Source organism: Phalacrocorax aristotelis, chromosome 5, assembly GCF_949628215.1.
Source record: "Phalacrocorax aristotelis chromosome 5, bGulAri2.1, whole genome shotgun sequence".
Lineage (NCBI taxonomy): Eukaryota > Metazoa > Chordata > Aves > Suliformes > Phalacrocoracidae > Phalacrocorax > Phalacrocorax aristotelis.
The window spans coordinates 33,086,328-33,097,845 of NC_134280.1; the positions used below are offsets into that span (position 1 = coordinate 33,086,328).

General features: G+C 37.4%; 1 protein-coding gene across 4 annotated transcripts in view; it reads left to right on the forward strand.

Moving 5' to 3' along the window:
• Positions 1-11,518, forward strand: part of HECW2 (HECT, C2 and WW domain containing E3 ubiquitin protein ligase 2) — a 171,816-nt gene that overhangs the window by 136,255 nt on the left and 24,043 nt on the right. For all 4 annotated transcript variants that reach the window (XM_075093893.1, XM_075093894.1, XM_075093895.1 and 1 more), the window contains 4 exons: positions 768-870; positions 1,912-2,008; positions 6,199-6,282; positions 9,271-9,380. In XM_075093893.1, the coding sequence (XP_074949994.1) occupies positions 768-870; positions 1,912-2,008; positions 6,199-6,282; positions 9,271-9,380 (394 nt within the window). The remainder of the gene's footprint in view (positions 1-767; positions 871-1,911; positions 2,009-6,198; positions 6,283-9,270; positions 9,381-11,518) is intronic.

The window sequence follows — 11,518 nt, forward strand, 5'->3', positions numbered from 1 at the left end:
ATGAAAAAGAGGTTGAACAAAATGCTTTATATAGATAAAATACAAAATACTGACACTGTAGGAATGACTGCATTCTCAGACTGAGAGGCCTCAGCGCACAGAAAACTGCAGAAGTTGCCCTGATATCACAGATGCTATCAGGAACAATTTTACATTGTGGTTTTACACTAAAAAATGTTCATATGAAACATTTTCTTTAATACCAGAAGGTGAACACAAAAAAATCAAACAGTTTTACTGTAGAATTCTAGAAAACATATTTTTACCAGTTTTGGACTCATTTAATTTGCCTGAATGTGAACTCACTCTTTATCCTCCTGCTTCAGCCACAGACTTGTTTCCTGTTCAAATTGAGTGAAACTCCATTCATGCACAGAGGTAACAGAGGTACTAATGAAGGAGCACAATTTGATTTTCAGAACCTTTGATATGGATAAAGATCTCTATGAAGTACAAAAGACCCTCTGACGGAATCCCAGTTTGAATTTTTAGTCCCTTTTCAGAATGGGACTAGTATTTAAAAACAGCAATAAACTTTCAATCTATTTTGATTCTTCATATTAATAGGCACAGTTTGCTAAATAATGTTTTACTAATAACTGTCCCACAACACAGCTGATTCCTGCTGCAGTGGTTACTGGGGATAGCGATTAAGCAAAGTGTTCATGTACATACTTAGTTTTAAGCCATCTAAGTTCTCGCTTTTATGTACCTGAGTACATATGCTGGCATAGAGACACTCATGGTGGTTACTTGCACGTTTTCAGGTCGGAGAGGACTCCCGTCATTCAGGACCACCAGTTTTGCCAAGGCCATCTAGCACATTTAATACAGTCAGCAGAGCTCAGTACCAGGATGTGGTTCCAGTGGGTATGTCAGCATACGGCCTCTTTTCAGAATTGTTCTCCATGACTGTGTGTGTCATGTCAGCGTGTGCTGCTGGCTTTTTCATTTGACTGGGGGAGGGGTGTGTGTGGAAGTTATAATTCGTTATGATAACTTCTGTCCCAGCACTTCCCAATTGTTCAGTTACAACCTGCAGGAATAATACTGGGAAGTGCCTGTGCAGAACCAAATAACCGATGTAAAACCTCTACCTTCCTTGCTTGCTTACTTGAAGCAGTGACGGGAAGAGTCAAAGCCAGTGAGCCAAGTTGTGTCCTAATTGATCTCCGTGTATTTCCAGTGATGATTTTTTTACAACTTCTGGGCATTTTGGCAGGATTCCAGAAAGTGTTAATCAGCTTGGAATTAGTCATTAGCTTAACTTCTGTTCCCAGTTACATACACACAAAGTTACTGACTTCTGTGCCACCAAGAACAGAATTTAGCTTATTGAATCTAACAGCTGTCACATTGTGCTAAATCAAGATAAATTAATCCGATTGACTATAACTGGCTCTTTGTACTATGGCATGTTTACTTGAAAATCTCTGCTAATTTAAATCCTTCCCCTTGCCATGGACATGGTGTGCGTACACTGCCGGCTCAGCAGTTAGTGAGGATTTGATATGGGTGTTTCCAATGACTGCTTAATATTTGAGAATGGATTTCCGTGCCGTGAAAACCAAGGTCCCTGCAATTTTATTCAAGCAATGAATTTCCGAGTTCGACCTTAACTAAGAGCGTGAGTGATAAAATACAATAGAAATTGCTAACAAAATTAGAGCTGTTAACAGTGGGAAGGACATGTCACAATCAGATTTGGTTCATAATCAGGAAGTGTATTCCCTAAATGGAAGTGGTAGTAGAATTGGTAGCCTTACAGGAAAGTGTATTAACACAGTACCACTAAACTTAAAACTGTAAAGGTGAAGTCTGCTGTCATTATTGTTCAAAACTCAGGAGGAATGCAGTCCTGTCTTTTAGTATCTGCTTGTTTCAGCATGATATTTTTGTTGATGTTTTCAGCTTACAATGACAAGATTGTTGCGTTTTTGCGGCAGCCCAATATCTTCGAAATTCTACAAGAGCGTCAGCCAGAACTTACCAGGAATCATTCACTCAGGTAGTAAAATTAGTGAACTCTGCTATTCCCATTTCAATACAAAATGCTAATTACAATTAGTTTATTTCATTAAAATTAGCAGTGGAACATAAGAGATTGTAGACTTTTGGCCTCTTCAAACGTATTCATAAAGCTGTGGGAAGTAGTTCTTTACTGTTTTTCTATGTAACTCCCTGAAATAAGGTTTACAAGAACAGAGGTAACATGTTATTACCAAATAAAGGTACCTACAATAAAACGGTTGGAGCAACTGGCATAAGAGATTTGCTGATGTCTTCAAAATGTGCCAAGACAGCTGGATGGCACAGCAAATGTGCCCATTCATTTGAGTATGTGTACAGCTGGGACTGTGAACTAGAACGGCATTTGGTTTTGTCCTTATCTTCTCAATGCGCATTTACAGAAAGGCTTTCCTGACCTAATGACCTTGGGAGGTAAACTTAGATCAATCAGATTTTTTAGTGTTTCTCCAAAATTTAAAAAATGGGTATCTACAGGTTTTTGCCTAGTCCAGTGAGATCTGATGAAGGATGATCTTTGTTATGTTGAGAGTTGTTATAACTCTTACAAGGTTAGACTAGGAATAATAAAAAGCGAAATTCAGAAAGTAGCAAGATCCCTCTTAAAGCATATCCTGCACAAAGGCACGTTAGTTCTTGTACTTGGGTGTAAAAGATGGGATAACTAACAACTTGGATATTAGTGACTAGGGCTCAAATGACTATCTATTCTTCTTGGACACTAAATTTAAAAAATGCTGGTTTGATGGTCGTGGTCTGTCCTGTGCAGAGAGCTGCCAATGCAGTGTTCAGTGTTCCAGATGCCTATCCACACTGGCTGGCACAGCAGCCAGCACTGATTTTCTTTTTTTTTTTTTCCAGTCTCATAGTGTTACTTATCGATCCCTTTTCCTCCATGTTCTGCAAGTCACCAAAATTCAGCAAGCTGCCCTGTTACAGAGTTTCCCAAAGCATCATGTTCTAATAAGTTTTGTGATGAGGCTTCTATGTTAAAGATTTATTTTACCCTCTAAATAAATCGTGTCTGACCAACCTGAAATGGTGCACTAGCAGTATATGTGTTTGCTAGAAAATACAGAGATAAAGAGGAAAATAAAAATCTACAGTTCTCAGCCTGTCAAAGTATGTTGCACCCATATCACTACAGGCAAGTTTGTCCCACCAGGCTTGGTTTGAAATGTGAGCTAACTAATCTATTGAGAAAGAGTACACAAACAATTTCTGATTATTAGTATTTTTATTACTCCCTTTTCCTTTCCCTGGGGTGCTTGGCTTCCTTTACTCTGATAGCGATCAGAGTGTCACTGTCTTCTGATGTTTTGTGTTTTTTCAGTTCAGACTGTTTAAAAGACTTGTTGGTATTATCAGATTCTGCTTTTTGTAGAACCTTGCTTCCTGATTACAGAATCATAATTTGCCACCCAACTGAGCCCTTCTCAAGAAAAACAGTTTTCAGATTAAAAATGGAAGATCAAAGGATAAAAGACACTGGTTTCTATAAGTCCTCATTTACTTGAGACTGTATATCCTTCTGTATGCTTACTTTGTAAATAGACTGAAGATCTATGTCTTACTTCCTTGCTTTAGCAGAATGACTGAGGATTTTAATGAACGTAGTTTTATTTTATATTAAGTAGGCTTGGTAAGAGAAGCCATTCTGTTAAACCAAATGGTTCCATTCTAGTCTTAATCTTCAGAGTTATTCTATTTGATTAAGGTGAAGTATCTTCCATTATACCTCTCCTATATTCTTCTAGAGCTGATGATTTAGTAACATTTCTTACATTTTTATAAAGATCCCGGCTTTGTTTTTCCTAGTTAGTCTTTTAAGACCCTGATTTAGCAAGTTATTGGAATCCATGTCTATTTGACAAATTGTGAGACTAAGCAACTCCAGTCAATGACATTGCTGTCATGCTTGATGAATTAAGACCTAAGTGAAATCCCACACTATGAATTCTGGTCATTTGTTTTTTAGTGTAGTGATCAATACAGCTGTCAGTAATCTGTTTCTTTGAGGATCTTAGTGCAATTGAGGTAGAATGATGATGATATTAAATATTATTATTTCTATTATAATTATTACATAGGTGAGGAGAAAAATCAGTATGTGGCCAGTGGAAGAGGACAGATAATTTGAACATATTTCTTACATTTTCTGTCTAAAATAATTTCTCATTCCTAAAAAGAATGAAGAGATGTGATAAGAAGTTGAGGGTCTATTAAAAGACACGATGAAAGTATACTACAGGTAGGCGATTGTTCTTCAGAAGTTTTATGGTGGAATGAGAACATTGTATTTATCATACTATTATTAGGCATGTAGCCAGGATCAAATCTCATTGCAAGCCACCACAAGTAAAACTGAGAGGCTGTTAAATAATGTAAAATGCTTCAGGCAAAAGCACCTATTATACATTAAACATAATTTATATCTTAACAGAAGGTAAAAGGCATATATTTAAAAAACTGTAATTGCAATCACAGCTCTCATTGGTAACCCCAAGAAGTCATGGATTACTTTAATTTGGAGGACTGCATGTATTAGTTAACCCAGAAAACATCCTTCTCGTCCCTGGTGTTGCTGCCAACTAAATGCTAAGATATATTTTGTAATCCACCATTTATTTCCTCAAACCTTGCTCTTGGGGCACTGATGTAAATTCTAGCAGGCTCTGGAAGTGTCCAGACGTGGCTGCCCTGGGCACACAAGGGCCATGCTCACAGGTGGGCAGCGCGTGTTGTCTTTGGCTCAGCTCTGTCCTAATGGAACTACGGGGCTTCCAGGCTGAACTTCAGTCTTGACTGGTCAACACTGTGGTTGCAACAAAGCAGGTGCTTGACTTTCAGTACCTCTCTTCATAGAGAAACAATGAATTACACACTCCTGCTACAGCCACAGCTGCCACCCTGGCAAGCAGGGACTGGGGGGCTCTGGGCACAGCCTGGCTGTGCCCATTTTTCACCCCTGAATATGCTGTAAATGCAGGGGAAGTTACCAGGGAATTATATATTAGGTCCACTGTTTGAGAAGGCTTTATGAACTGTGATTTTAGAGACAGATGGCAAGAATTGGTTTGATCCTTTTGTTGAAACTGCTGTGCATGAAATCATGTGTTTCAGAAATTCATGTTGCAGCTTAAACTGTGTGCAGCTGCCAGCAGCCTTGTTACACTGTTGGTTGCACAGATCGTTTTTGACCTTCTTGTCACTGTTGGTAATAGGACAGTGGGGTAGATAGACCTCTGAGCTGAGCCAGTGCTGCTGTTCTTCTGTGGAGTTCTTTAACTTTTCTGTTTGTTTGGGGTTTTTCTCCTTTGGAATCAGGACAGTGTTTACTGTATGGATATGGTTTTTGTTTTCTTTTCCTCCTGAATAGTAAAGCCAAATTAGAATTTATCTCTATTGTATCGTCATATACCTTGTACTGATAGAAAATAAAAGGGATGTAATTTCACTTCAGAATGCAGGAAAAAACTCTACAGAGAAAAAGAAAAGGAATCAGCAAAGGAATTATATTCAATATAGGTCCTAAATATCTGTGTGTTACTATGCTCAGAGTTTAGGATGCACAGATTCCACAATAGTGACCAAACTGGGTCTGGGAGGAAGGGTGTGTACTTGGGTGAGACAGAAGTGGAGAAAGAGTACAGGTTTTTTTCTGGAAGATCTCTTAAATGCAGTGTGCTACTAAACCCCCACTTTTAAAATCACAAGCATGCATTGTAATGTATGGTTTGCATTTGTGCAAAGGTTCAAAAAAAGACAGTACCTCTTCAAACAATTCACTTTCAGAAGAGTAACGTCCTTCTGCAGGGCTCAGCCTCCTACTTTGAATTCAGGGGCACAGCTAGCATGAACTTGAAGGATTGATTTTACTGTTTATGTTATTTTTTTTACTGATTGGATGGCTGTACTACCTGAAGTGGCCTGAGCATTGAAGAGGTGAGGGCAACAGGAGAATCATTCTTCAGAACGAATCAGCTTTTTGGATGTAATGTATTGCTGCTCACATGGACATGGTGTGGTGGGAAAAAAATGGTGTCTGAAATGCAGAAGCATAACCCAGAGGTTTCTATGAAATACCCTGTACATTTTCTTGTTGCTGTGATGTACATTGGTGCCTTGTTTACAAAAGATATTTCAGAAGTCTCTTTTTTGCTTACACAGGGAGAAGATCCAGTTCATCCGGACAGAGGGAACACCTGGGTTGGTGCGTTTATCCAGTGATGCAGACCTTGTCATGTTACTCAGGTAGGCACTGCTGCTTTCGATGCATGTATGGAATATGCTGTGGCAGCTGCTGAGGAGCCTTTCAGTGAGTAGTATGTGCTGATTTAGTGACCTAATCATTTCCCCTTCAGTACTTGGACTTGCAGCTGGGAGAGCTACAACTCCAGGGTCAGAATTTTTATTTTTATCAGTTTCTAGATAGTAGTTCCTAGTTTGGAGGTCACATTTTTTCATAACAATGATGGAGCGTGATATTCTGTCTGAGGAAAGGCGAGTGCAAGAGCACTGTGCTTGTGATTTATATGACTTTGTCCAGACCACCTTTTTTGTCCTGTTGCATTGAGCGCTGACATTTAGATAGATGGTACAGTTTAGAGCTCTTTGTAAGAATATACCTTCTGCTGCTTCAAGAATGAATCTGTTTAGTTCTGTGGTTTGGGAAATCCATAATTGTGATCATTCGTACCTTAGATATGTTTTTATTACTTAATATCTTTCTGCCTCTTCACTATGCTGTCAAGCATTGTCCTCTTTAATAAAGGAAATGATATTACAGAGTTCAAGAAATGGGAAGCTGCTTTAATATTTTACATTGAAGCAATTAACTAAAAAAATCAGGCAGATTCTTTTGCTAGAATTAAACCCTTGTTTCTTCAGGTGTATTCTCATCCTTTGTAAAAATGAACCAAGAAATTCACGAGTACATTTAAAATTGAATCTAGTGAAATAGGATTGGCATTACTAGTAGTATTTTGAGGCCAGGTTGCATAATGATAATCCTTTCTGGTCCCTAAATCCCCGACTTATTTACAGCTATAAAAATCTCATTTTAAAGCCATGCTGAAGCTTTTTTAAAGTGAAAGTATAGTTTCTTTAAAAACCTTCTAGGATTTTTGTTTTGATATATAACGCATGGAGACGACACAGGTTTTATATGGAAAAATCAGGCTTCGGCTATTTGTTTTTATTATTATTTATTTGTTTATTCTGTCTAGTGTTCTGTTAGCAGCAAAAACTGCAAATAATTCTTACAGTGGAAATAAAGCAAATTGAAAATTTTGATTGCAGTCTTTCTTTTGCAGAAAAGCATTCATCAGTATAACGAATTTTTAAGGGAAAATCAGTAGCCAGTGCTTCCCTAGAATAACTTTATCATATTATTTAGATTTTATTTCTCTTAATCTACTTTATCCTCCCAAAATATCTAAGTCAAAAGCTTTGCTTGAGGATTTTCTTCCCATTTTATTAATAATCTAATAGTAGCATTGCCCTCAGGACATATTATTGATAAAATGTTATCTATGCGTCAGTTTCTTAAACTGTTGGGAGTTATACCTCAAGACTGGACTAAGTTATTATGAGCTTATTGTGCGTAAATACTGGTGTAAAATGAAAGGTGGGTTACATTAAAGTAGTGGTGTACTGAGACGATGAAATTTCTTTTCTTACCGTTATTTAGTCCCAGTGGATTTTTACTTTTAACAGTGTCTTCCAGTAGGGTGTCATCCTGACCCTTCTCTGTGAAACCCTGAAAAAGCTGCACTGTAATCATGATAACTCAGTCTTCCTGGGGCTCTGGACACCTGGGTTCTGTATCTAGCTTACCTGGTTGGATGACACGGGGGAAGACTGTACCCATTTCCATGCCTCTGTTTCTTCAGTTAGTGGGGAATGATATAATTTTCCCGTAAAGCACTCTAGCAATAACTGGGAGGAATCACTATTTCTGATGCTTTATTGCTTGGCAACACTGTACGTTTTTTCACATGCTTCAGTAAATATTAAGTTGCAGCTAACTAAAAACAAACTAACCCCTATGTGTTTAGGGACTGAAGGAGGCACAGTGTGTCTTACTTTAAAAAATACTCTAGAGAATGCATTAGGTTATGCTTCAAGTGTTAAGAAGAAAGTATTTTTCAGTTTCTTCTCCTAGACGTTGTTTGGTATAAAAAACAAATCATCATTTTAAGTCTTAATTTAATCCAAGATTGAAACAGTGGTTTATATTTTATCACATTTTCAGCAGGAAAATGTAACTTGGAGGAGAACAACGCATGGTCACAAATGTAAAAAAACCTGCCAGAAAATACCTATTAAAAAAAATAAATCTAATGCAAAAGATTTTTATAGGTATTTGTTCGGTGAACAAACTTAGTAAGAAACATCTTTTATTTGAACATGGCTTTCATTAGTTGAGCTCTATAGTAAAATATTGCCTTGTGATTCTTTCTGTAACTCAATTTTCGAAAATAAATTTTACATATTATCTCAACAGTTTATTCTTATCTGTGTTGTGTTTAACATCCCACATAGGCTTTGATATCAGATACATTCTGATATTGGATATTCTGTCTCTCTTTGGACTTGCTTGTGCCAGTTTTGGGAAAAGACTGAAATTTTAATATATATATATACAGGCTCTATGTACACAGACGCAGTGATTAGGCTGCAAAATGTTTACTGTTTTTCTCTTAAAAGTTGTGTAGCAATAATAGATGAGGCATTGAATAACTCAGCCTGAACAGATTAGATGTGATACCTGTTTCAACAACAGTGTTAGCATTAAAGATAAAATGAAGAAATAACTTATGCCAACAAGCTTACTGTTCAATACGCTCAACAAGTTCAGATGTGATTCTTAATCCTGGAGCCCTAGAATCTTTGTCTCTGTTCCTGGTCTTTGTGCAGTATTGCAGATCTTTTTCCAGGATAGAAGAAAAAAAAAGAAAAAAAAGGCAAATTTTAAAGGCTGATTAACTATATTTTAACCTTGAAAACAAATACCATATTATGTATAGCGATGTCCTACAAAGATAGCAATTACTCCTTTCCAGTACTTCCGTGACCTGATTGAGGGAATGACAGTAAAATATTTTGTAGCAGTCATAGTAGAAACAGGCAAGCGACTACCGAAGAAGGCAGGTTAGTAACTAGATATTTATTCCTAGAAAGTGAAAAATGCCATTAATTAAAATAAACATGTTATTTCTTATTTGCTCCTTTTTACAGCTTGTTTGAGGAGGAGATAATGTCATATGTGCCGCCACATGCCTTACTTCATCCTAGTTATTGCCAGTCCCCAAGAGGCTCACCGGTGTCTTCACCTCAGAACTCTCCAGGTTAGTGGCTCAGGCACAGCTTCTGTGAGGGCTGGTAAGGATCAGTAGCAGATCAGTAAAGTGAGTAACACGCTTCTGCTGTCTTCCCAGAAGTTGGAGAGCAGAAACAATGGAAAAATTGTTTGACTCTAATTTTTTTGTTTGCTTTCCAAATTTAAATTCACAGCAGCCTAAAGCCAAGAACCTACTATTTGGAAACCATAACCTATTCCCCTTTGCAGTACCTAGCTTTTAGGTGGGTAAAGTTACATGAGCTGAAGCACCTTCTAAGTGGTCAGTGAGCTTGTCACTGCAGTACTTTTGTTATGATGGTATCTGTAAGATACTGCAGCAGAGCCAGTCCCGTAATTCAGTTTACAGTATGCTGCATGTTATGACTTTCCACCTTTCTGAATATCCAAGTTCTGTTGCTCCAGCAAGTCCCATTTTTGAGCAAAGTCAACAAGTGTGATTGCATTTGACTGTCAAACTGCACTTTTGCCTTGGGCTCACAAGATGTTTCGCCAGTAGAAAAGATTGGTATATATTACTGCAGAGGTTGTGATTTTGTTCTGACTTGTAAAATATGCAAACTTGTTTTTCACTGATGTGAAACAACTAAGCGAGTACTCATGCCAGGATCCTGATGCCTAGAGAATTAAAAATATGAGATTTAATAATTGTACATTAAAATGCCAGTGTTAGTGGGGCTGTGGGGCGACGAGTTGCAATTTTATGTAAAGTTAAATTGTTGTCCTTTAATGTGAGTTCAAAAGATAGCATATTATAGCTGTCTGGAAATACACATCAGAATGGAAAGAAATTGATATTTCACATATTAACTAAGTTGTGGATCAGAATGAAATTATTTCAAATACGACAAGTTCTATTTGACCTCCAAGGCTAAGTACAGCATTTTTAAGTTTATAGATGTCAATGTTCTATTTCTATAAATTTGAGAACAAAAGTATAGATAAATAGAGAACCTTTGGGCTGTAAGCAACTGTAGGTTGTTCCATACAATAAGAAAATTTTATCAGAAAAAGTACTTTGATTTTCATGGGCATTTTCCAGTCCATATTCCTAAAAAGCTTTACTTTTTCAAGAAACCAGATTAAAACCATTCACAAACATGTCCTGAGTCGTAGCTTTTCCTTCTAGTTGGCCATGGGACTTCTGTAGGACTTACTCGTAGAAACTGTCCTATGACCTTAATGATCTTCAGGCATTCTGAAAAGCAGCAAAATATAATATTTATATGTATTGATGTTTTGGATACATATCTGGTTTTGATACAACTGTTTCCCTCTGAAAAGAAAGGAAGAATTAAATCTGCATGTTTGCATCTTATTTCCGACTTCAAACCCGGCAGTTTTTTATGGCTAAAACCAGTTTTGGCTTTCAGAATTATAATTTCCTCATTACTGGTACATGCACCAGAGCATGCTGGGCAGGGCTTCACTCCAACAGAGTAATTTCAAAATGCATTCAATCTTTTAACATGTGATATTCTCATCTATGCCTCAAAGTAACACACAGTAAGGGATGAACAGTGATGGTTTTAGTCCTGTTCTCATTAAAATTGTAATGTCTATTCTATTTCATAGAAGATTATAGAGAGACCATTGAATCTCCCTGTCAGTCTGCAAGTATGCATGTTTGTGTTGGTGCACAAATGACTTTTTTGATGAGAAATTGTAAATACCCCATTTTCTATGGAGGCTCTGTTTTCTTTCATCAGCCTGAACTGGCTGTGCTGCACTGCATGAGGATGTGTGTTAAGGATCCATTGTTCAGATCAGTCACAGTCGGTTGTACTTTCTCTTTTGGGAAAGAGGAATAGTCATGAAGCTACTCTTTATATCTGCTTTAGAATATAACCTCTTTGAAAAATAAAATTTGATTATCACATCACTGGCGTTTTTTAGCTCTTCCATTAACATCTTTTGTTCCCAAGGCGGAAGTAATCACTATAATTGCCCAGGAATTTCTTGGCATATGCATCTGATTTGCAATGAGGACTTGTCATGTGCTGCGAGAATAATATACTGCTGATTTCTGAACTGTGAAGTAATGCGTTACCATACTCATGTTCTGTGGTATCTCTCAGCAAAAACTTCCTTTCAGGGGTTAAGGTTAAAGTATGCTTTTGTTGCGGT